The 23,887-nt window shown below is 49.0% G+C and overlaps 1 protein-coding gene and 1 long non-coding RNA gene across 9 annotated transcripts in view; one reads left to right on the top strand and one right to left on the bottom strand.

Annotated features, from left to right (window-relative positions):
* Positions 1-1,865: 1,865 nt before the first annotated feature.
* On the top strand, positions 1,866-23,428 carry ZNF250 (zinc finger protein 250). 6 transcript variants are annotated; one of them, XM_033203472.1, is made up of 6 exons: positions 1,866-1,998; positions 13,458-13,553; positions 13,798-13,924; positions 14,163-14,276; positions 17,417-17,476; positions 21,485-23,428. In XM_033203472.1, exons 2-6 carry the CDS (start codon positions 13,512-13,514, stop codon positions 22,804-22,806), a joined length of 1,665 nt encoding a protein of 554 aa, XP_033059363.1. In that variant the 5' UTR covers positions 1,866-1,998; positions 13,458-13,511; the 3' UTR covers positions 22,807-23,428. The 6 variants fall into 6 exon arrangements, with proteins under 6 accessions (XP_033059363.1, XP_033059359.1, XP_033059358.1 ...); XM_033203468.1 differs by having other exon boundaries at positions 13,783-13,924; XM_033203467.1 differs by lacking the exon at positions 1,866-1,998 and adding an exon at positions 2,127-2,349 and having other exon boundaries at positions 13,783-13,924.
* The window catches only part of LOC117079512, a 45,202-nt gene continuing 27,188 nt past the window's right edge, over positions 5,874-23,887 (bottom strand). For all 3 annotated transcript variants that reach the window (XR_004435481.1, XR_004435482.1, XR_004435483.1), the window contains 2 exons: positions 13,774-13,901; positions 5,874-6,987 (listed from right to left, as the gene is read on the bottom strand). This is a non-coding gene — a long non-coding RNA (uncharacterized LOC117079512). The remainder of the gene's footprint in view (positions 6,988-13,773; positions 13,902-23,887) is intronic.

The raw sequence follows: 23,887 nt of genomic DNA, 5'->3' as shown, positions 1-23,887 counted from the left end.
TGCCTCATGTCGCCAAGGTGAACCAGCAGACACACTGCACCTGCCCGGACCTTCTGTAGTCCTCACTATCTCTGGACACTCTGTAATTCCTGCATTTATTCTGCGTATCGCCTACTGTCTCCATTCACATATATGGTCCAGAAAGACATGGATTTGTTAGGCACATTGCTTGTTCACTGATGTAGCCCCGGCACTTAGTGCTTAGCACACAAGCACTCAATAAACATTGTGCTGTTGAAGGAGAAAGACAGTCACAGAGACACAGAAGGGACAAGCTAGAGAGGATGTCAGCTGCTAAATCTAAGTGAAGGGCATGCAGGTATTCATTGTATTATTCTTTCAACCTTTATGAATGTATGAACATTTGCAAAATAAAGTTGTGCAGGAAGGAGAAAAACAAAAACCAGGATGCACTGAGGTCTGAGGTGAAGGTCCCAGAGCATCAGTTCTCATTGGGATCAAGGTTGCTGGGACAGAGCTTGATCCCTCTCAACTGCTGAAACAATCCAGGACAATCCAATAGTAGAGCTGAATTTCAATCACCTTGGCCCTGAGCTTCACAGCCCTTTGTTAGAGGGAATCCTGTGACACTGAGGTGTGTGTAACCACAAGACTGGCCCAAACTGACCCTATTCTGTTGGTAACAGGAGGTATAGCAGAGCCAAAACTGAAAGTCATGTAACTTGGGCACGCACAAAGGAGGAAAATCATAACTCGGAACCAACGTTTCCTCCTTGCGGAGCCAAGAAGACGGACATGACTGGAGCTTGAGGGGCGGGACGCTTTCAGAAAGGAAGAGTCCATCATCCTGGAAGATGTGGTGCTGAAACCTGCCATTCCACACCTTACCATAAATGGCCAAGTTTAAAGCCCTCCTATCGAAACCTGCCCGCCAGCACTTCTGCATGCCAACCTGTCCTCCCTAACCCATCAAGTTTGACCTAAGCCCAGTGTGGAAGACACATTTGAGCCGCTCCTCCGGTCTCCTTGTCCGTCGACCTTGAAATTAATAAAGCCTTCTCTTTTCTCAAACACTGGTGCCATAGTATTGGCTTCTAGTGCGCCAGGCAACGGGCCCGCTGCTCGAAACGCGCCTGGTGGATGGAAGCTCCGTGAAGTGCGAACCCCTGCCCGCAAGGGTTGCTGTTACGAAGTTCGCTGAAGCGCAGCGCAGACTTGGCGTTTGCCTGGTGCGTGGCAATTACGGAATTATCGCCACATCCTCCCGGCCTCCGCTTCCAACAGCGCGGGCCGGGCACTCGCTTCCAGTCCACCCCACAACCTTAAGCCTTCCCCGCCGCCCCCCAGCAGCCCCCAGCCCCGCCCTGTGGAGAAGCCTCTTGAGAGTCTGGGCCTGGCCACGCGCCCGATGGACGACGCGGACCTGGCCTTCGGGAGTGAGGCCAGCGGAAAGTGGACTCGGCGCCGGCCTTCCCCTCCCCTGGCACCGCTCCAAACCAGCCCCACCCGCCCTGCCGCCGGCCGTCAGGTCCTGGGCTGTGCCGGAGCTTCCACGCGGGTGTGGCCCGCCCCTCTCCCCCAGGTGCGCGGTGTCAACACACCAAAAAGCAAACACCAGGGCCGAGTGGGCGACGGAGGCAGTCGCTGTTCAGTGTCGCCCCCTGCCGGGACCACGCCGCGCCGGGCACAGCGAAGTGAGGCTGCGCCTCCGACCTCGCAGCGCTCAGCCTCCCAAGTGGGTGGAATAACCTCACGCAAGTCATCAAACAAGAGGACTTCAGTGTTGCAACGAAGGAAGACAAAGGGCCCCTGAGGAGGCGACATTCGCACTGCAGCGGGGCAGGGACCAGCCAGGCGGCTGAGGGCAAGGTCGTTCCCAGCAGCAGGGACCGCAAGGGCAAAGGCTTGGAGAGGGGAACGAGCTCGAGTTCCAGGACGGCGGAAGCCAGCGCAAATCGAGGGGGGGCTGCGGGGCAGGCAGGGGTGTCCCCCACAGGGCGACGGCGGCAGGAACTCGGGAACCGGGACTGCGAGCGGGTAAGGCTCGAAGGGGGGCTGTAGCCTACGCGCCCGGAAGTGCGGCCGGGGTGCCGGCCGGGCCCATTGCCCAGAGCAGTTCGGCCCCTCTAGGGATCGCGGAGGCCTGGCTCTCGGTGGCGCCTGAGAGCTCCCTGCAGTCGGTCACCGAGGGAGGCTTCGGGCGGGGAGGGGGGTAAGGTGACGTAAACATGCGTTGCCCTCCAGGATTGGCGAACTCGGCTGTGGGGGCGGGAACTAAGGGGCAGGAGCCCCCAGGGATTGGCGGCTGCGCAGACGGGGCGGGGCAGCCCTTTGTCTGAGGGTGCTGCGGGATGCCGCTCCTTCGCGCGTGAGGCTGCGGCGTGGACGGTGAGTGGGGGCCGCGTGTCGGCGCCGGCCAGGACCCTCTCCCATCACGGACACCCGAGCCGGCGCGTCCTCCATACGAATCGTGGACTCTTCCCCGCGAGCACGCACTGCCCCTTCCGTTTACGTTGGTCCCCTCCCCTCACGGACGCGCGGCGGCCTCCTCCCCAGGGCCAAGACCGCGCCCTCTCCCCGGTTCGGGGTTCCCACCCTTCCCCTCGCCCGGCCTTGGACCCCATGGGGGCCTCCCGCGCCCCCGCCCGTCTCGGACGGCCTCGGTCCCTTCCTCCCCCCTTCCCCCCGTGGGCCCCCTCAGAGCCCCGGCGTCCCTCCCACCTTGGATCTCCTCAGATCTCCGGCGTTGCTCCCCCTCGGGCCCTCCCGCGCGCTTTCTACCGGCGCCGTGCCTCGGGCCAGGTTGGCCGGAGTCCTAGGGGCGCAGTCCGGACCCCCGGGCCGCTCTTCTGGCCGCGCTCCTGGGGGTCTCGTGTCCCCTATGATGGGCCCGGAAAGGGGTGGGGAGCTTCCCCAAAATATAAAAATGGAGGTTTTTTCTGTTTTATGCACAACCTGAGGAGCCCCATGAAGACCCCGGCGGCGCACCGGGAGGGCCACTTTATTTAGCTGTAAAAAGTCTTCCCGCTTCAAGACGAAAACGAGCTGCTTTCGAGTGTGCTGCTTGCAGGGTGTCTTATCCTCTCCCCGGTTTGCTGTCGATGCTGTCTTTTCTGTTACTTTGTCAGAGCCCTGTTTTAATGAATGAGCCCAACTCTTTGCAACACAGCAAATATTTTCCTTGTTGTTTATTGGCTTAATTTTAAAATTGAAAATAATATGCAATACTTGTAATGCAGGCATGTCAGAAAAATATAAGTCACCCCCCAACTCTCTGCCAGTGCATGAAGAGGCAGGAACTGTGAACAGTTTCGGATGCCGTTAGCGCTCTAGGCACGCGCGCACACCCTTTTTTCTGTCATCAAAGGGAAGCTGCTGTCGTTTGGACTAACACCGGGGCGGCAGGGGGCGCTCCGCTCGTCCTCCGCCGGGTCGGTGCGCGTGGATTTTTCAGTTCCTAACTGTCTTCTGGACGTAGGTATCTCTGTCCGATGGACTCTCCCAAGTGGGTAACGGTGGGAGATTGCCACTGACATTTCCGCCCCGTCCGCGGCTCTGGTCCTGTGCGCTTGACAGGTCACTGCATTCCTGGCAGGTCAACGTTTTTCGTTTATTGGTGAGATTGAAATCCCTTCATTTGTGTTTTAGCCATTTGTGTTACTTTGTGATTTACCAGCTCATATTTTTTTCCATGTGTGTTGAAAATATACTTCTCAATTTGTCTTTTGACTCTGATTATGGTGTTTGGTTCTGGTTTGGGCTTTTTCAAAATAGAAAATTTAAAATTTTTAAGAGTCAAATAGTTTGCCCTAAGGCATTTGGGGCTTTGTGCTGTGTTTTTTTTTTTTTTTTTTTTTGAGACAGAGTCTCGCTCTGTCACCCAGGCTGGAGTGCTGTGGCCGGATCTCAGCTCACTGCAAGCTCCGCCTCCCGGGTTCATGCCATTCTCCTGCCTCAGCCTCCCGGGTAGCTGGGACTACAGGCGCCGCCACGTCGTCCGGCTAGTTTTTTTTTTTTGTATTTTTTAGTAGAGACGGGGTTTCACCGTGTTAGCCAGGATGGTCTCGATCTCCTGACCTCGTGACCCGCCCGTCTCGGCCTCCCAAAGTGCTGGGATTACAGGCTTGAGCCACCGCGCCCGGCCTGTGCTGTGTTTTAAATGGCTTTCCCCACTCCAAGATTATTTTTAAAATAAACTCTTGTTTTTCTGTGGTACTTGTAAAATGTTGGATACGTCTGGAATTTATATTTTCTTGTGGGGTGAGCGTGGACTCCAGCTTCGTTTTTTCCCCTAAATCATAGGCATTTCTAATACTATTGATCTTTCCATTGATTTGAAAAACCACTTTTGTCATATACTAAATTGTTGCATGCCTTTAGGTCCATTTTTGGAGTTTGGTAGCTTTGATGCGCATACGATTTTGATTTATAAGCTGTGGATCTCTGGATCTCTGCTTTCTGCTTTTGGTATTTTGCTTAGAATGGCCCTTCTCACATAAAATAATAAAAATATACCTGTATTTTAAAGTTCTTTTTTATTGAATATAATAATTATACATATTTATGGGGTACATGTGATATTTTGATACAAGGATAGCATACAATGTATAATGATCAAATCAGGGTAATTAGGATACAAACATCATTTTTTGTGTTGGAAGCATTTCACATATCTTCTTCTGGTTGTTTTGAAATATACAATAAATTAGTAACTACAGTCACCTTACCGTGGTATCAAACACTGGAACTTACTCATTATATCTGACTGTATGTTTGTAGTCATTAACTTACCTATGTTCACCTCCCCCCAGCCCCACCCTTCCCATCCTCTGGTAACCATCATTCTACCCTCTACCTCCATGAGACCAACTTTTTAAACTCACACATACAAGTGAAAACATGCAATATTTTTCTTTCTGTACCTGGCGTGTTTCAATTAACATAATGACCTCCAGTTCCATCCCTGTTGCTGCAAATGACATAATTTGATTATTTTTATAGCTGAATCATATTCCATTGTGTACATATACCACATTTTCTGTATCCATTTATTTGATGTACATTTTGGTTGATTCCATATCTTAGCTATTGTGAATAGTGCCGCAGTCAACATGTATGTTCATATATCTTTTTGATATACTAACTTCCTTTCTTTTGGGTATATACCAAGCAGTGGAATTGCTGGGTCACATAGTGGATCTATTTTTAATTTTTCTCATATGCCTGTTGGCCATACATATTATCTTTTTGATAAATTATTCAGATCATTTACGTGTTTTTAAATCAGATTAGTTGTTGCTTTCTATTGAATTGTTTGACTCCCTTCTGCATTCTGGTTATTAATCCCTTATTGGATGGACAGTTTGTAAATATTTTCTCCCATTCTGTATGTTGTCTCTTCACTCTGCTGATTGTTTCCTTTCGTGTACAGAAGCTTTTTAGTTGATGTAATTCCATTTGTCTAGTTTGCTTTTGTTTCTGTGCTTTTGAGGTCTTACCCAAAAAATGTTTTCCCAGATCAGTGTCCTCAAGTGTTTCCTTGATGTTTTACAGCTTTCTTTATAGGGATCCTGTGCATTTCTAAGGTTTAATCTTGTTTCTTGTTGCTATTTGTTGAATAGATTTTTTTCCCTTCGTATTTTCTGACTAGGTTTTACTGGTATATAAGCTATCAGTTTGGTTGTTTTTTGTTTTGTTTGTTTATTTGCTTTTCATCTTTTGAGATGGAGTCTCGCTCTGTTGCTCAGGCTGGGGTGCAATGGTGGGATCTCGGCTCACTGCAAATTCCACCTCCCGGGTTCAAGCAATTCTCATGCCTCAGCCTCTGGAGGAGCTGGAATTACAGGCACGTGCCACCACACCCGGCTGATTTTTGTATTTTTAGCAGAGACAGGGTTTCACCATGTCACCCAGGCTGGTCTTGAACTCCTGACCTCAGGTGATCCACCCACCCTGGCCTCCCAAAATGCTGGCATTACAGGCATGAGCCACTGTGCTCAGTGAGAAAGCTATCAATTTGGATACATATTTCTGATCATTAATTCTGGAAAGGTTGCAGGTTAGGGTTAGTTTAGGTTAGTTAGTTTAGATTAGGTTAAGTTTAGCAGTGTTTTGCCTTGTGCTCACAGGTGGCTCAGAAGCTGCCTCTCTTGAAAGTGCTTTCACCCTGGGGGTAGGGGCTCCTTGGTGATGAAGAGGGAGCAGTGCTTGTTAGAAGGAAGTCCAGGGTGTAAGGATGATGAGAAGCAAGAGAAGGCAGTGGCTCTGGAGGAGATCCTGGCAGCTCACCCCAGACCAGGAGACTCCAAATCTGCCTGTCCCAGTGTGTCACCATGTTCAGGGTCCTCTGGAATGACAGGCATACTGCTTTGTCACATCAAGACAGTCAGGAGTTCCAAAAAGAGTGATAGAAGTGTCTCACTGCGATGTGGCTTTCGATCACCTAAAGAAAACTGGAAAGCCAGTTGCTGTTAACAACATTGATCTATTGTTTTTGTTTTGGATTATTCCTTAGGGAAATTTTCAAAATTGAAATTCCTGAGTTTGAAAAATGAACTCTTCATGCTGCCACCTTTGTGATCAGTGGGTGGGTGGGATCGTTGCTCAGCCAGTGCCCTGAGTGGGTGTTCTTTATATTGCCCATTTGTTAGCTGTTGGCATGGCCTCAAGAGGGGGGTCCTCAAACTCCACTTCCAGTATTCGATGGAGGTGATTTCCAGCCTGTCCCAGCCCCTGGCCTTGGAGCCTGGCGTCTATAGAGGACTCGTCATGAGCCTGTCTTTTAATTTTTAAAAACGGTCCAAATCACGCTCTCTCCCTGCCTGAAGTGTGTTCTCACGGAGCAAAGCTTGGAGTTGGACCTCAGAATCCCGCGAAGTGTGGATGGAGTGTGTTGTTAAAAGCCAGTTTCTGTCACCCCAGACAGCTCTTACGTTTTCCTGCTTGAGTATGCAAGGTTTAGGTTGAGGCCCATGGTGTTTGCCTGGCCTGGTTTCAGGCTTGTTCCAGGAAACTGAAACCTTTTATCTGCCATAGTATAAGGAAAAAAATTAAACTAGTTAATACCACTTTTAAAATGTATATTGTATATATTTTTAAATATTTAGTTATTGAGACAGGGATTCATTCTGTTGCCCAGGGTGGAGTGTAGTGGTGCAGTCACAGCTTACTGCAGTCTTGACCTCCTGGGCTCAAGCAGTCTTCCCATCTCAGCCTCCAGAGTACCTGGGTCTACAGACTAGCTAATATTTAAAAATTTTTTGTAGAGACGGGGTCTCACTGTATTGTCCAGGGTGGTCTTGAACTCCTGAACTCAGGCAATTTTCCCACTTTGGCCTCCCAAAGTACTAGGATTGTAGGTATGAGTCACCATGCCCAGCCATTTTTGTTCATTTATTACCAGAATACAATCAGACTTTGTGATTTTTTTTTTTTTTTTTTTGAGACGGAGTCTCGCTCTGTCGCCCGGGCTGGAGTGCTGTGGCACAATCTCGGCAGACTGCAACCTCTGCCTCCCAAGTTCAAGCAATTCTCTTGCCTCAGCCTCCCGAGTAGCTGGGGTTACAGGCGCCTGCCACCACGCCTGGCTAATTTTTTTGTATTTTTATTAGAGACGGGGTTTCACTGTGTTGGCCAGGCTGGTCTCAAACTCCTGTGGCCTCCCAAAGTGCTGCGATTACAGGTATTAGCCACCGCGCCCAGCCGATTTTTTTTTTTTTTTTTTGAGACGGAGTCTCGCTCTGTCGCCTGGACTGGAGTGCAGTGGCCAGATCTCAGCTCACTGCAAGCTCCGCCTCCCGGGTTCCCGCCATTCTCCTGCCTCAGCCTCCCGAGTAGCTGGGACTACAGGCGCCCTCCACCTCGCCCGGCTAGTTTTTATATTTTTAGTAGAGACGGGGTTTCACCGTGTTAGCCAGGATGGTCTCGATCTCCTGACCTCGTGATCCGCCCGTCTCGGCCTCCCAAAGTGCTGGGATTACAGGCTTGAGCCACCGCGCCCGGCCCAGATTTTTTTTTTTTTTTAATTAGCAATATGTGAAGGTCATCTTTCAATAGAGACCTGATACTGCATTTCGTGTTTATGCTTTTCTGAGACTTACCCCAGGTGGCAGTCTTTCCCTTTCACTTCTCCTTGCCGCACACTTGTTGACAGCCTGGTATTGTCCTTTGGAGTTTTTCCTCTGTGTGTTAATTTAATCAAATAGATAATAACACCTTATCCAGCAGCATCCTCCTCTGAGCCAAGCCTGTTCTTAGCACTCTCCTCTCACCAACCACGTGATCTCCAGGCCTTCAGAGGAGTGTGTCATCTCCTGGATTTACAGGTGGGGCCTCAGTGCAGCTGGCCCAAGTGAGGCAGGTGAACCAGTCCCAGGTCCGTGTGACACACATACCCTTCATGGGCTCGGGGTCATAGTTTACAAAATGAGATTGTCCCCTGCATGCTGACCCCATGCTGCATTTTCACTCACCCATCTGGCGACCTGACACAGCATACATCTTCCTCTTTAGCAGGTATGTAACTTGTATGTGGAAGGACCAACATAGCATTTGCCTCAGCAACATCCTTGAATCTGCACCCTCACCCACATCCATTCTTATAAGGTACCCACTATCCAAGAGCCAGTCTGATTTGCCGAAATACTGCTAGGTAGCCTTCTTAAGAGTATGAGAAACTCCACTTTCCCACGTCTGCCAGTGGCAAGTGTTGACTCCGTACTTGCTATTACAAATGGCATAAAGTGTGAGCTCATTGCTCTTCATTCATTTATTCAACAAACAGGCTGGGTGTGGTGGCTCAGGCCTGTAATCTTGACACTTTCAGAGGCCAAGGAGGGAGGATCCCTTGAGCCCAGGAGTTCAAGACTAGTCTGGGCAACATAACAAGACCTCGTCTCTACCAAAAAAAATTTATCCAGGCGTAGTGGTGCGACCTGTAATCCTGGCTACTTGGGAGGCTCAAGTGGGAGGATCACCTGGAGCCCAGGAGTTGGAGGCTGCATTGAGCTGTGATTAAGCCACTGTACTCCAGCCTGGACTACAAAGTGAGACCCTGTCTCTAAGAAATTAATTAAAAGTTTTAAAAAGTACATTGCCTGGCAATTTTTAAGCATTAGCCTAGAAGTAATTAAAAAAAAAAAAAACTGTCGACCACTGATTACTCTGTTGGGCCTGCTTCTTGGTCTGCTGGTGCAGGAGAAAGGGATAGGGTGAGAGCTGGGTGGGGCCAGGGCTGCTGCAGTGGGTGGGGCAGAGGTCTCTAAGAGATGGATGGGGAGCACAGGCCAAGGGATAAAGGGCTGCAGGGCTCTGAGGAAAATCACAAAGTTTGGGGCATGCCCAGAGGAGCCAGTGGGGTCCTGGAAGGACCTTGGCGCAGAGGACAGTCACTGTGTTCTCACAGGAAGGTAGATGGAGGGGCTTGGCTGGCAGACTGTGCTGAGAGCTGCTGAACATCTAGGGGTGGTTGTCATGGGGCAGGGAGGGCGAGATGGGCAACATGGTCAGGTTCTGGATGTGCTTGGAAGGTGAATTAGAAATGTGAGAGTGAAGAAGGAAGGAGGCTTATGTACAGGTTCACAGACCAAGCTGGGCGCAGAAATGGTGGTAGAGGAGGTGCTCAGTTTGGAATATTAAATGTCTGAGATGCTATAAGACACCCATATTGAAATGTTGAGTCAGAGGGACGGGGGATCACCAGCTCAAGTGTACCAAAAGAGCTACTGGGCTCAACTGACTTTTCAGACTCACGGGACAACCATGCCTAGCAACAGGTTCATGGAAAAGCTGGCCAGCATCATTCAGCAGCCATCCAGGGAGTACTCGGGTGCATAAACACAAGATGCAGGTAGAAGGAGGAGTTAGCCTAGTCAAAAGCCTCGTGGTCATACAAGCCACACCTCCTGTGTCGGGAGAACTGGCTGCAAGACCTGCTCAGGAGGCCCTGAATGTACTTCCTGTGGTTGTTCATCATTGAGTCCCAGCCCAGGTGCGGTTGGGCCGGAGAGAGAATGACCACCCACCTCTGCCAGGTTTCCAGGGGACTAGAGCTGTGCATTCACCAAAGGTCAAATTCGTGTGCAGGGCCAGGTGCAGTGACTCACGCCTGTAATTCCAGCACTTTGGGAGGCTGAGAGGGGCAGATCACTTGAGCTCAGGGGTTCAAGACCAGCCTGGGCAACATGGTGAAACCCCATCTCTACAAAAAGTACAAAAATTAGCCGGGCATGGAGGCAGGTACCTGTTGTCCCAGCTACTCAGGAGACTAAGGTAGGAGGATCGCTTGAGCCTGGGAAACGGAGGTTGCACTGAGTCGAGATCATACCACTGCACTCCAGCCTGGGCAACGGAGTGAGATTCTGTTTCAAAATAAAAAAATGGCAGATCTGTGCGCTGGCGGGTGACCCATGGAAAGGGTCAGGGTGTGGTAGGAGAGAAGGCACTTCTGCCCTTGAGGATAGGCAGATGTCAGACAGGGGGACCAGGAGCACAGGAAGCCACTGTTAATGATCACACTTGGTCTTCGTCTTAATCCAAAATTGGTTACTGTTGGGCTAGGCGCAGTGGCTCATGCCTGTAATCCCAGCACTTTGGGAGGCCGAGGCAGGTGGATCACCTGAGGTCAGGAGTTCGAGACCAGCCTGACCAAGATGGTGAAACCCCGTCTCTACTAAAAATACAAAAAAAAATTAGCTGGGCATGGTGGTGGGTGCTTGTAATCCCAGGTACTCGGGAAGCTGAGGCAGGAGAATTGCTTGAACCTGGGAGGCGGAGGTTGCAGTGAGCCATGATTGCGCCGTTGTACCCCAGCCTGTGTGACAGAGCAAGACTTCGTCTCAAAAAAAAAAAAAAATTGGTGACTGCACATGGTGGCTCACGCCTGTAATCCCAGCATTTTGGGAGGCCGAGGCGGGTGGATCACCTGAGGTCAGGAGTTCGAGACCAGCCTGACCAACATGGGGAAACCCTGTCTCTACTAAAAATACAAAAAAAGCCGGGCATGGTGGTGGATGCCTGTAGTCCCAGCTACTCGGGAGGCTGAGGCAGGAGAATGGCGTGAACCCAGGAGGCGGAGCTGGCAGTGAGCCAAGATCACACCACTGCACTCCAGCCTGGGCAACAGAGTGAGACTCTGTCTCAAAAAAAAAAAAAAAATACAAAAACAATTAGCCGGGCATGGTGGCACATGCCTGTAATCCCAGCTACTCGAGAGGCTGAGACAGGAGAATCACTTGAACCCAGGAGATGGAGGTTGTGGTGAGCCAAGTTCTCGCCCTGCACTCCAGCCTGGGCAACAAGAGTGAAACTCTGTCTCAAAACAAACAAACAAACAAAATTTGGTTATTAATGTATCCCATCTGGGTACACCCAAGTTACTAAAGGAACCACTGATTTCCTGCTGAACTAAAATGTACCATTTTTGTTATCTTCCAACTTCCCACATACTTATCTGGCCTCATCTGTTCCTCTATCGACAACCTGCTGGTTTAATTACAGTGCCTTCCTACCCACCCTTGGCTCTGATTCCTGGCAGGGCAGGCCCTACCCCCTGTTCTTTCCTATTCTCTAGCATCCATTCTTCTTATGAATTCTCAAGTAGTTTTAGTCGTTCCTTTAAAAGACTTCTGTTGGAATTCTAATTAGAATTGCATTGCACTTACACAGAAATGTGCACACACACACACACACATTTGGAGGGAGTGGGCATTTTTGGAGAACAGCAGCACAGGGGAGGGTTGAGAGTCAGCCTCTCTCCATCCATGTTTCCCTGTCCTGTTCTTCAGAGGCAAGCAGTTAGTTGATTGTGTATCTTCCTGAAAGTTGTCTATGCAAATATATACATATATCTGATGTGTGTTTGTTGTTTTGCTTTGAGACAGGGTCTCACTCTGTTGCCTGGGCTGGAGTGCAGTGGCACGATCTCAGCTCACTGCAACCTCTGCCTCCTGGGTTCAAGTGATTCTCCTGCCTTAGCCTCCTGAGTAGCTGGGATTACAGGCATGCACCACCACACCCAGCTGATTTTTTTTTTTTTTTTTTTTGAGATGGAGTTTTGCTCTTGTTGCCCAGGCTGAAGTGCAATGGCATGATCTTGGCTCATCGCAACCTCCACCTCCCAGGTTCAAGCAGTTCTCCTGCCTCAGCGTCCCGAGTAGCTGGGACTACAGGCATGCACCATCACGCCTGGCTAATTTTGTGTTTTTAGTAGAGACGGGGTTTCCCCATGTTGGTCATGGCTGATCTTGAACTCCCAACTTTGGGTGATCCGTCTGCCTCGGCCTCCCAATGTGCTGGAATTACAGGCGTGAGCCACTGCGCCAGGCCTGATTTTTGTATTTTTAGTAGAGACGGGGTTTCACCATGTTGGCCAGGTTGGTCTCAAACTCCTGACCTCAGGTGATCTACCCGCCTCGCCCTTCCAAAGTGCTGAGATTACAGGTATGAGCCACCATGCCTGCCTGTATCTGATGTTTTATAGACAATGGGATTATGATATCCCTTGACTTCTGCCCCCAGGCCCTTTCTTCCGGGCAGCCCTGACACCGATTTTGTCACTCTTAAAGCACCTGTTTGTTGTGGTGCCCATCTGAGGCAAGCATGTGAGGGGATTGGTTGCTTTCTTATACCACGTTTTTCTGGAGTGATCTCCCACCTTTGGTCACCTGCTTGGTTTCTGTGTCCCTGTCACAGACTTTGATGCTCCAAAGGACTGTGAACCCTATCCTGTACAGGACCAAATGTGTCAGGAAAGCTCTTGCGCCCGCTCCCCCTTTTTCCCAGCCGTTTGGGTGTGTGTCAGATACCCTTGCTTACCTTGTTGTGTTACGTTCCAGCACAGGCCCCACTACCCCAGCATCCCTTTCTCACTTGATGACAAGTTTTCCTTCAGCTGCTCAGACCAGATCCCTGGGCCACTGTTGACTCAGTTTGTCCAGAACTGACCACTTCTCATGCCTCCCCTTTGAATACCTGGTTGAACCTGGTGCCACACTGGAGCACCAGGGCTGCCTAAGCGTGGGGTGAGGGGAGTCTTGTCACCCTGGTGGCCAAGGCTTTCTTAATTGGGAGGGTGTTTGGGGAAGCAGCTTGGCCTGATGCCTGTATCCCCCACATGACTTGGGGACAGTCTGGTACTTGTGTGAGTGCCTCAGGTATAGAACACACAGGGCCTTGGTGAGCTGGTATCCTTGTGTATGGCAGGACCATGGGCCAGGACCAGGGTGCAGCAAGTGCCTTGCACCTGGTGTTCAGAGAGCCCAGTACTGGCTGGGCAGACCCAGGAACTCTGTGTTCAGGGCCTGGACAGGCTCCTGAACCATAGGGTCAGAGTTCATGGGGGAGGCAAGGCAGACCAAGGCTGCAAAAGTAGCAGCTCCTTGCACCTGACCTCAGTGTGCCCCTCACTGACTCTGAGGCCCAGGGATCCCCTGAGGGCCCCCCCCAGGAAGTTAGGATCTCAAGGCCATGCCCCTCATTTGCCCTCTCCTCTTCCTCAGCCCCAGAGGCTCCTTCAATTTCTGTGATCCTCAGAGGCCCCAGGAGACCAGGTGATGGCAGCAGCCAGGCTCTTGCCAGTGCCGGCAGGACCCCAGGTAAACTGTCCCCAATGCTTATGCCGTGCCCCCAGCCAGAGCCCTGTGGTTCCTTCTGTGCCCCATAGAGCTCCTGAGAGAGCCAGAGCATCACTGCATCCCCTGAACTCTGTGGCCCCTTCCCAGTACCCACCTCAGCTCACACAGCCCCTCCCCCCATTGCCACTGCTCATGTCACATGCACCCACTCCCCATCACAGAGGTCAGGATTTGGTCTTACCTGCAGCAGCCCCTGTCATTCCAGGCCAAGTTGACCTTCGAGGATGTGGCTGTGCTCCTCTCCCAGGATGAATGGGACCGCCTGTGTCCTGCTCAGAGAGGCCTCTACAGAAATGTGATGATGGAAACCTATGGGAATGTAGTCTCATTGGGTAAGCCCCCTTAGCAGGCCTTGTCTGTGTATCTGTGTATTAGACTGGGGTGGGGGCTTCTCAGGGTATGGGGCCTGGGGCAGGCTGGTCCTGGAGGTTTGCTCTCATCGCCTCTCTGGGTGCTCAGCTCCAGCAGAAGGTCAGTCCTGTCCATTTTCATGTCCCCACAAGTGGCTTGGGCAGGGGGAGGGGGCTCTGTAAATATTGTATAAACAAAGACTTCCCTCCCCATGAGCAGGACTTCCAGGATCCAAGCCTGACATAATCTCCCAGCTGGAACGAGGGGAAGATCCCTGGGTCCTGGACAGGAAGGGGACTAAGAAGAGCCAGGGCCTGTGGAGTGACTACTCAGGTGAGTGAGGAGAGCTGGCCCCTCCCTCACGAGGGCTAAACAGGTCCTGAGCAAAGCTGTGGACCTAGTTCATACTGAGCCGCTGACTGGAGTGGCTTCCACCTGGGGTAAAACCTTATCTGGCCTTGTCTGGCAAAGGAGTCTGGACTAGGGGTTGCTGAATCAGGTGGCAGTCAGCGGTGGGAAGTGAGCAGAGCAGTGAATTTCAACAAGCTGATGTGCAGAGCCATGTAGAGGAAGTTAGGGCGTGGCTGCAGTGATTCTGTCCCTGGACTGGTTAGCCAGATTTGCTCCTAATAGGACATTCAGGTTTTGAGAGTTACCTGGTGATTTAGAAAAGAACAAAGCATCCTAAATGTGGAAAGGAAGTGTCTCAACCTAACACTCAAGGTGAAGTGCTGAAAACACACAGGTTCATCTCAAGAACAAGACAAAGGAGCCCGCCATCCCCATGTCTATATAACACTGTACTGGGCATCCCATGTATGAAATAAGGCAAAACCGGCCGGGTGCGGTGGCTCACGCCTGTAATCCCAGCACTTTGGGAGGCCGAGGCGAGTGGATCACAAGGTCAGGAGATTGAGACCATCCTGGCTAACACGGTGAAACCCTGTCTCTACTACAAATAGAAAAAAATTAGCTGGGCGTGGTGGCGGGCACCTGTAGTCCCAGCTACTCGGGAGGCTGAGGCAGGAGAATGGTGTGAATCCGGGAGGCGGAGGTTGCAGTGAGCTGAGATCGCGCTACTGCACTCCAGCCTGGGTGACAGAGTGAGACTCTGTTTCAAAAAAGAAATAAAAATAAAAAATAAGGCAAAATCAAAGCTATACGAATTGGAAAGAAAAAAGCATTGTTTGCAGTTTATGTGATTGTCAGCCTGGAAAATGATTGATTAAAATTTCACAAGGGAAATTACCAGTTTTGCTGGATACAAATTTTTTTTTTTTTTTTTTTGAGACAGTCTTGCTCTGTCACCCAGTCTGGAGTGCAGTGGCATGAGTCTTGGCTTACTGCAAACTCTGCTGCCCAGGTTCAAGCAATTCTGCGGTTTTTTGGGGTTTTTTTTGAGACAGAGTCTCACTCTGTCGCCGAGGCTGGAGTGCAGTGGCGCAATGTTGGCTCACTGCAAGCTCCACCTCCTGGGTTCACACCATTCTCCTGCCTCAGCCTCCTGAGTAGGTGCCCGCCACCACACCCAGTTTTTTTTCTTTATTTTTTTTTTTGAGATGGAGTCTTGCTCTGTCGCCCAGGCTGGAGTGCAGTGGTGCAATCTCCACTCACTGCAAGCTCCGCCACCTCCCAGGTTTATGCCATTCTCCTGCCTCAGCTTCCCAAGAAGCTGGGACTACAGGCGCCTGCCACCACGCCCAACTAATTTTTTTTTTTTTTGTATTTTTAGTAGAGATGGGGTTTCACCGTGTTAGCTAGGATGGTCTTGATCTCCTGACCTCATGATCCACCCATCTTGGCCTCCCAAAGTGCTAGGATTACAGGCGTGAGCCACCGCGCCTGGCCGGTTGAAGCAATTCTTTTGCCTCAGCTTCTTGAATAGCTGGTATTACAGGTCCATGCCACCATGCCCAGCTAATTTTGTAGTTTTAGTAGAGACAGGATTTCACCATGTTGGCCAGGCTAGTCTGGAACTTCTGACCTCAGGTGATCCACCTGCCTCAGCCTCCCAAAGTGCTGGTATTACAGGCATGAGCCACTGCACCTGGCCAAAAATGTTTTATTTATATTTGTCAGCAACCAGCAAAGTTGTAATATTTTAAAAGATAACATTTATAATAGCATCAGGAATATAAAGTATCCAAGAATTAATCTAACAAAAGATGTACAAGACCTTTAGATGGAAAAAATTATAAAAGGAAAGATGGTGCTTAGATCCAACCCTGAAGTTCGTGTTTGTGGTTGCTTAAGGCAAAGAACCTCTGACTTCAGTAAGGTGATGTCTGAGTCTTAGGAAAACCTCCATCAGCCTGTCCTGCCATAGTGTGCCCCACTCGGGGTGAGCAGGGACAGTTCGGGCAACACCTCTGCTGGCTGATCAGCTTCGGCGTTTCAGATGTGGTGGTTTTCCCCTTGAAAGCTCCTCCTCATTTCTAAAGTAGCTTTATGTAGATAGGGCACCAGGTGTTACAGTCTACCTCTTCCTGGCCTGCAAAATCAGATATCCTCAGAGGAACAAGGTACATGCCAGCCCTAGAGGAATTTAATTTTCCAAGTGACTGTAAACAAGAAGACACATCATCATGTCTTGGAAATCTTGCATAGAACTTCTGCTTGCTGACTGCAGCTGTAGGAGGTAAGAAAACACAGGAGGGCATTTTGCCGCCACTGCCAAACCAGTCCTGGGCTCTCTCGTGTCCAGCTATGTACTCACCTGATGGAGAGCTTAAACTCCCTTTGAGTGCCCTTTGAATTTGATACCACAGAGACTGTGAAATTCTCTGGGAGCATGGCTGGTTGGAGATGAGAAGTTTTTTCACAGAAGCACCTGGTCACCTCACCTCTGGCACAGGCCACAGAGGACAGTGGGACTGAGTGAGTTTTAGATTACTGATGTGCATAGAAGCAGAAGCCACCTGCCACAACCTGGATTACTGCCGCTGGCATCAGAGCAGGTGAGGAGTAGAATATGCCTTTGTCTTGTCCTGGTAGTTCCTCAGGATGGGTAAGTGTGTGCACCTGCCCAGCCCTGCCTCTGCTGTTTATAACTCAGTAAATTACATGTTCTAATAGCAATGGAAGGATTTGCCACTCTTTTTTGTTTTTGTTTTTTGAGAGATGGAGTCTTGCTCTGTCCCCCAGGCTGGAGTGCAGTGGTGAGATCTCAGCTCACTGCAACCTCTTTGCCTCCGGGGTTCAAGCAATTCTCCTGCCTCAACTTCCCTAGTAGCTGGGACTACAGACACGCACCACCACATCCCACGTCCAGCTAATTTTTGTATTTTTTAGTAGAGATGGGATTTCACTATATGTTGGCCAGGCTGGTTTCGAACTTCTGACCTCAAGTGATCCACTCGCCTCGGCCTCCCAAAGTGCTGGGATTACAGATGTGAGCCACCGTGCCCGGCCAGGATTTTCCACTCTTGAAGGGAGTATTTTGTTGTCACTTCAACTTGCTGTTTTTTTTCCAGACAACCTCAAATGTGACCACGCTACAGCCTGTACACAGGACAGTTTATCTTGTCCATGGGGTAAGTGTATACCTGATCTTTTTAATTCAGTACAATCTCTGAAGGTGTTAATGCTCATGTTCTACAAGAATGTAGAGGCTACTCAGGGTGCGATGAAGCGTGTTAAACAACTCACACAATTGCTACAAAACACCAGGGAGGGGCTTTTTGTGTTTTTTAATATTTAAAACATTTTTCCTTTTCTTGTGAGCCATAGTAGGCCTAGAGAGATTACTGGGTTTTTATAATTAAAAATTTGTATCTGTGAAATCACTTTTTTTCCTTTTTTTGTCATGCTTAAAACATACTTCCCCACTTTATACTTAAAACAACAACTGAAACCATCATTCTAAAAGCAAGTGACTCTTGGCTGAAGTCCAGCTTCTGCATAGTATGGATGCAAGGTGCAGGCAAGTTTGACCTTCACAGCAACTTGAGTCTGTCTCACAGACAGTCATATGATGCTTTCGTGCCATGGATGATTGAGCAAGTAATCTCTTATACAGTTTAGTGTGTGTGTGTGTGTGTGTGTGTGTTTCAGGCTGGAGTGCATTGTAGAGACAGGGTCTTGCTATGTTGCCCAAGCTGGTCTCAAACTCCTGGGCTCAAGCAGTCCTCCTGCCTCAGCCTCCCAACACGCTGGGATTACAGGCATGAGCCACTGTGCCTGGCCTATGTTTCATTATTAAAGGCATCTTGCCCATCTTGTCATCAGGTCAGAAGCCACCCATTCAGGAACCTTTTTTTTTTTTTTTAGACAGGCTGTCACTCTGTTGCCCAGGCTGGAGTGCAGTGGCATAATCATGATTCATCACAGTTTCAGCCTCCTGGGCTCAAGCATTCCTCCCACTTCAGCTTCCCGAGAGTAGCTATAACCGCAGGTGTAGACCACCATACCCAGCTAATTTTTGTAGAGATGGGGTTTCACCATGTTGCACAAGCTGGTCTTGAACTTCTGGCCTCAAGTGATCCTGCCGCCTTGCCCTCCCAAAGTGCTGGGATTACAGACATGAGCCACCACACCTGGTGAAACTTCAGACAATAGAAATAATACTTTTCCGTGTAAATGAGTAACTATTTCTTTAGCCTATAGGCTTTTATTCTGTGAAGATGAGGCTTATACATTAAAGAAAGAAAGAACTAAAACTTCTATCAGTTTAAAAAACATGTAGCCAGCCTAGGCAAGATACTGAGACCCCACACTACAAAATAAAATTTAAAAATTAGCCAGACATGGTGGTGCATTCCTGTAATCCCAGCCACATGGAGGCTGAGACGGGAGGATGGCTTGAGCCCAGGAGGTGGAGGTTGCAGTGAGCCATGATCACACCACTGCACTCCAGCCTGGGTGACAGAGTGAGACCCTGTCTCAAAAAAACCCACACAGAGTAACTTTCTAAAATGAGATATGTTAAAAATTGTATTAAACTGGGCCGGGGGCGGTAGCTCACGCCTGTAATCCCAGCGCTTTGAGAGGCCAAGGCGGATGGATCACCTGAGGTCAGGAGTTCGAAACCAGGCTGGCCAACATGGTGAAACCCCATCTCCACTAAAAATACAAAAAATTATCTGGGCGTGGTGGTGCATGCCTGTAATCCTAGCTCCTCGGGAGGCTGAGGCAGGAGAATCGCTTGAACCTGGGAGGCGGAGGTTGCAGTGAGCTGAGATCACACCATTGCACTCCAGCCTGGTCAATAAGACTGAAACTCCATCTCAAAAAAATTAAACTGAAGATAGTGAATTTAAATTTTTTAATTAAAAAAACTTAAATTCTCACTGTTTGAATTTGTCGATACACTTAATAAATAAATTCCTCTGAATAGAATAAAAAGACACATACTCAAAAAGAAAAGTAGGCACAAGTTTCTGCGTAGATTAGGAAAACCAAAGGGCCAATAAACAAGAAAACTGCTCAGCCTCATTATTCATCAGTAAAGTGGAAATCAGAACCACTGTGACACGATGTTACCTTCAGAATGGAAAAAATGGAAAGATCTGACAATATCACATGTGGGTGAGGATGTAGGGCAGCTAATAGGGATATAAATTAACATAGCCACTTTGGAAAAGTATGGCATTGTCCAATGAAATTGAAAACATCACATCCTGAGAGAATGGAGATAAACTGAAGGGGAAAAAAAAACCAAAAAAACCTGAAATTGAAAACATGAATTCCTCTGTTTACCACTTCCCAGTCTTGCATATGTACACAGCAAGGGCATTTGTGTGTAAGCGCCAGGAAACATAGGAGAACCCTCACAGAAGCATGCTTCATGATTTAAAAAAATTTGAAAATAATTCAGGACTGGGTGCCGTGGCTCATGCCTGTAATCCCAGCACTTTGGGAGGCCAAGGCAGGTGCATCACAACGTCAGGAGTTTGAGACCATCCTGGCCAACATGGTGAAACCCTGTCTCTACTAAAGATACAAAAAAATTAGCTGGCCGTGGTGGCATGTGCCTGTAATCCCAGCCGCCAGGGAGGCTGAGGCAGGAGAATCACTTCAACCCAGGAGGCAGAGGTTGCAGTGAGCTGAGATCATGCCATTGCACTCCAGCCTGGGTGACAGGGTGAGACTCTGTCTCAAAAAAAAAAGAATTATGTTCATAAACAGAATAGACATAAACAAACTATGGTATTTTAACGTAATGGAAAATACTGCAGTGAAAATGATTGAATAACTGCTGTACAACAACATGATATGTCTCAAAAACATAATGCTGATGGGAAAACAAGTGCGAGAAGACTGTGCTCCATGAAATTATAGAAAGCTCAGAAACGTGCATAACTAAATAAAATAATGTTTAGAGCCAGGCACAATGGCTCAAGCCTGTAATCCCAGCACTTTGGGAGGCAAAGGCAGGAGGATCATTTGAGCCCCCCAGGAGCTTGAGGCTGCAGTGAGCTATGATAGCAGCCACTGCACTCCAGTGACAGAGCGAGACTCCTCTAAAAAAAAAAAAAAAATCACTGTTGTCCTCAGCACCTCTTACCTCTCACCCACTCACACACAATCAGCCTGCAGAGCACTCGACCTGCTCCCAGAAGGGTCTCCACTCCAGCCTTTCCCGCCATCTGTGCTGCTGCTCCTGAAGGCCTCATCTGTGGCCTAAAGTTGGCAGCAGATTCCCATTATGTCCCTCTGCACCTTCAGTCTTGTCCTTCCCTCCCCTCCTCCTACCATTGCATGGTGCACATGAAATTATCTTCCACATGGCAGGCCCAGTGGTTCACACCTGTAATCCCAGTACTTTGGGAGACTGAGGTGGGTGAATCACTTGAGGTCAAGAGTTCAAGACCAGTCTGGCCAACATGGCAAAACCCCATCTCTACTAAAAATACAAAAATTAGCCAGGCATGGTGGTGTGCGTCTGTAATCGCAGTTACTCAGAAGACTCAGACACAAGAATCGCTTGAACCCGAGAGGTGGGGTTTGCAGTGAGCCGTGATGGCACCACCGCACTCCAGCCTGGATAACAGAGCAAGGCTCCGTCTCAAAAAAAAAAAAGAGAGAGAAATTATTTTCCACAAAGAGGTAACAGCACCACCACCCCTACCTCATGTACAATGTCTATTGGCCTCCAGATGGCACCCCCCAACTTGCTCACAATAACTCACACCGCTCCCTGCCTGCCCAAGTGCTGCTGTCTGCCCCACAGGGCACCCACATTGTGTCGGCCTGCATTTCAGCTCTGTCCACATGAGGACCCCTGGGAGGGCAGAGCTCAGGCACCACTGGGCTATTGCCCTGCTGTTCTGTGGACTCCACGCAGGGGTGTGACCTCAAACTGGAGTTTGCACCTTTCTCTTAAACCTCACAATTAGCCTTGGCACATTCCTGTTTGGAAACATTATCTTCAGATTTCTAGTTGTTTGACACAGTTATGGTGGTTCTGTTCCTCTCTAGCTCACACAGACGTGTGCATTGAGGGATTTTTGCACCTTCATCAGCAAGGCCAGTTTCAGTGTTGCACTAGCTCTTCAGTTTTGAGTAGCATTAACATTTTCATTTTGGATTTGTTCTTTCAGAATGTGAAACCAAGGGAGAGAGTCAAAGTACAGACTTGAGTCCGAAGTCATTAATTTCAGAGGAAACAGTGATTCTGGGGAAAACACCCTTGGGGAGGATTGATCAAGAAAATAATGAAACAAAGCGAAGCTTCTGTCTGAGTCCAAACTCTGTTGACCACCGTGAAGTTCAGGGCTTAAGCCAAAGCATGCCACTCACTCCACACCAGGCAGTGCCTAGTGGAGAGAGGCCCTACATGTGTGTTGAGTGTGGGAAGTGCTTTGGCCGGAGTTCTCACCTCCTTCAGCATCAGCGTATCCACACTGGAGAGAAACCCTATGTGTGCAGTGTGTGTGGGAAGGCCTTCAGCCAGAGCTCAGTCCTTAGTAAACACAGGAGAATTCACACAGGTGAGAAGCCCTATGAGTGTAATGAGTGTGGAAAAGCCTTTAGAGTGAGCTCAGATCTTGCTCAGCATCACAAGATACATACGGGAGAGAAGCCTCACGAATGTCTTGAGTGTCGGAAAGCCTTCACTCAGCTCTCACATCTCATTCAGCACCAGCGGATCCACACGGGAGAAAGGCCGTACGTGTGTCCATTGTGTGGGAAAGCCTTCAACCATAGCACTGTCCTGCGGAGCCACCAGAGGGTACACACTGGGGAGAAGCCTCACAGGTGCAATGAGTGTGGGAAAACCTTCAGTGTGAAGAGGACACTGCTGCAGCACCAAAGGATCCACACCGGGGAGAAGCCCTACACATGCAGTGAATGTGGGAAGGCCTTCAGCGACCGCTCAGTCCTCATTCAGCACCACAACGTGCACACTGGGGAGAAGCCCTATGAGTGCAGTGAGTGTGGGAAGACCTTCAGCCACCGGTCCACCCTGATGAATCACGAGCGGATCCACACCGAGGAAAAGCCCTATGCATGCTACGAATGCGGGAAGGCCTTCGTTCAGCACTCACACCTGATCCAGCACCAGAGAGTCCACACTGGGGAGAAACCCTATGTGTGTGGTGAATGTGGGCACGCCTTCAGTGCACGCCGGTCTCTGATCCAGCATGAGAGAATCCACACGGGTGAAAAGCCCTTCCAGTGCACAGAATGTGGCAAAGCCTTCAGCCTGAAAGCAACTCTGATTGTGCACTTGAGGACCCACACGGGTGAGAAGCCCTATGAATGCAATAGCTGTGGGAAGGCCTTTAGCCAGTATTCAGTGCTCATCCAGCACCAGCGAATCCACACAGGCGAGAAGCCCTACGAGTGCGGGGAGTGTGGCCGTGCCTTCAACCAGCACGGCCACCTAATCCAGCACCAGAAAGTGCACAGAAAGTTGTGACCCATGGCTGACACAAGAATCCATTCTCACAGAAACTGCACGTGGAACCACAAGCAGCCTTCAGCCCAAGAGAAGTTTCTGTTAACTCTATAGGAAGCCTTTCTTTGGTGATTCAATGTCACAAAATAACTCAAAAAAGAAGCAGTTAGCATGCTGTTCCTGTGGAAAAACTTCAGAGACTGCCTGTTTTATTTTCCTCAACATCTTGAAGTTATATTGGAGAGTAATCATAAAATTGTAGTGAATTTTGGTAAAAACAGCCATAATTCTTTCTTTGACATTAGTTTATTTGAACTAAGGTAATTTAAGGCATAAGAACTATTATCCCAATAAAATCTTACATTCCAAATAAAGTTCTTTTTCTAAGAACATTACATGCCCTTCCTAAATGTCAATTAACCATACTAATTATTGCACTTAAAATTTGAAAGTTGGACTATTTTCAGTATTCTCTTAAAACACTAGTGTTATATGGATAAAGTGATATAAAAAGATATTTTCATCAAGTATCATGTGAAATGGATGGAAAGCCTAAGTGTGTGGAAACACCTGTTTTGTATGAAACAAGGAAAAAGTCTAAAGATATATTAGTGAGAAATTACATAAAATTAGAAAACTTTTTTTTTTTTTTGGAGACAGTCTTGCTCTGTTGCCCAGGCTGGAGTGCAGTGGCATGATCTTGGCTCACTGCAGTCTCTGTGCCCCCAGATTCAAGCTTTTCTTGTGCCTCAGCCTCCCAAGTAACTAGGATTATAAGTATGCCCCATCACGCCTGGCTAATTTTTGTATTTTTAGTAGATACGGGTTTTACCATGTTGGCCAGGCTGGTCTCGAACTCCTGGCCTCAACTGATCCGCCCACCTTGGCCTCCGAAAGTGTTGGGATTACAGGCATGAGGCACCATGCCTGGCCTAGAAAACCCTTTATCTGGAGCTTTAACTTTATTCAAGATCAGAAAGGATATGCTAACTTTTTAGTAAAAATTCAACTCAAAAATGGGTATTTTCCTCAAAACCTGCCCTTATGACCTGCAGATCCTGTGCCCCAGAAACCATGGGATGTCTCAATTCCTATGCAGGCA

The sequence above is a fragment of the Trachypithecus francoisi genome, unplaced genomic scaffold (genome assembly GCF_009764315.1).
Source record: "Trachypithecus francoisi isolate TF-2019V2 unplaced genomic scaffold, Tfra_2.0 Lachesis_group7, whole genome shotgun sequence".
NCBI lineage: Eukaryota > Metazoa > Chordata > Mammalia > Primates > Cercopithecidae > Trachypithecus > Trachypithecus francoisi.
Note: the sequence above shows the minus strand (reverse complement) of the source record. Positions and strands in the feature narration are given on the sequence as shown.

Excerpts from the sequence above, each read along its gene's own strand:
- ZNF250 (XM_033203468.1), top strand. The coding sequence starts at position 13,512 with ATGGCAGCAGCCAGGCTCTTGCCAGTGCCGGCAGGACCCCAG. Across the intron at positions 13,925-14,162 it reads TGGGAATGTAGTCTCATTGG|GACTTCCAGGATCCAAGCCT; the intron begins GTAAGCCCCCTT and ends CCCCATGAGCAG. Across the intron at positions 14,277-17,416 it reads CCTGTGGAGTGACTACTCAG|ACAACCTCAAATGTGACCAC; the intron begins GTGAGTGAGGAG and ends TTTTTTTTCCAG.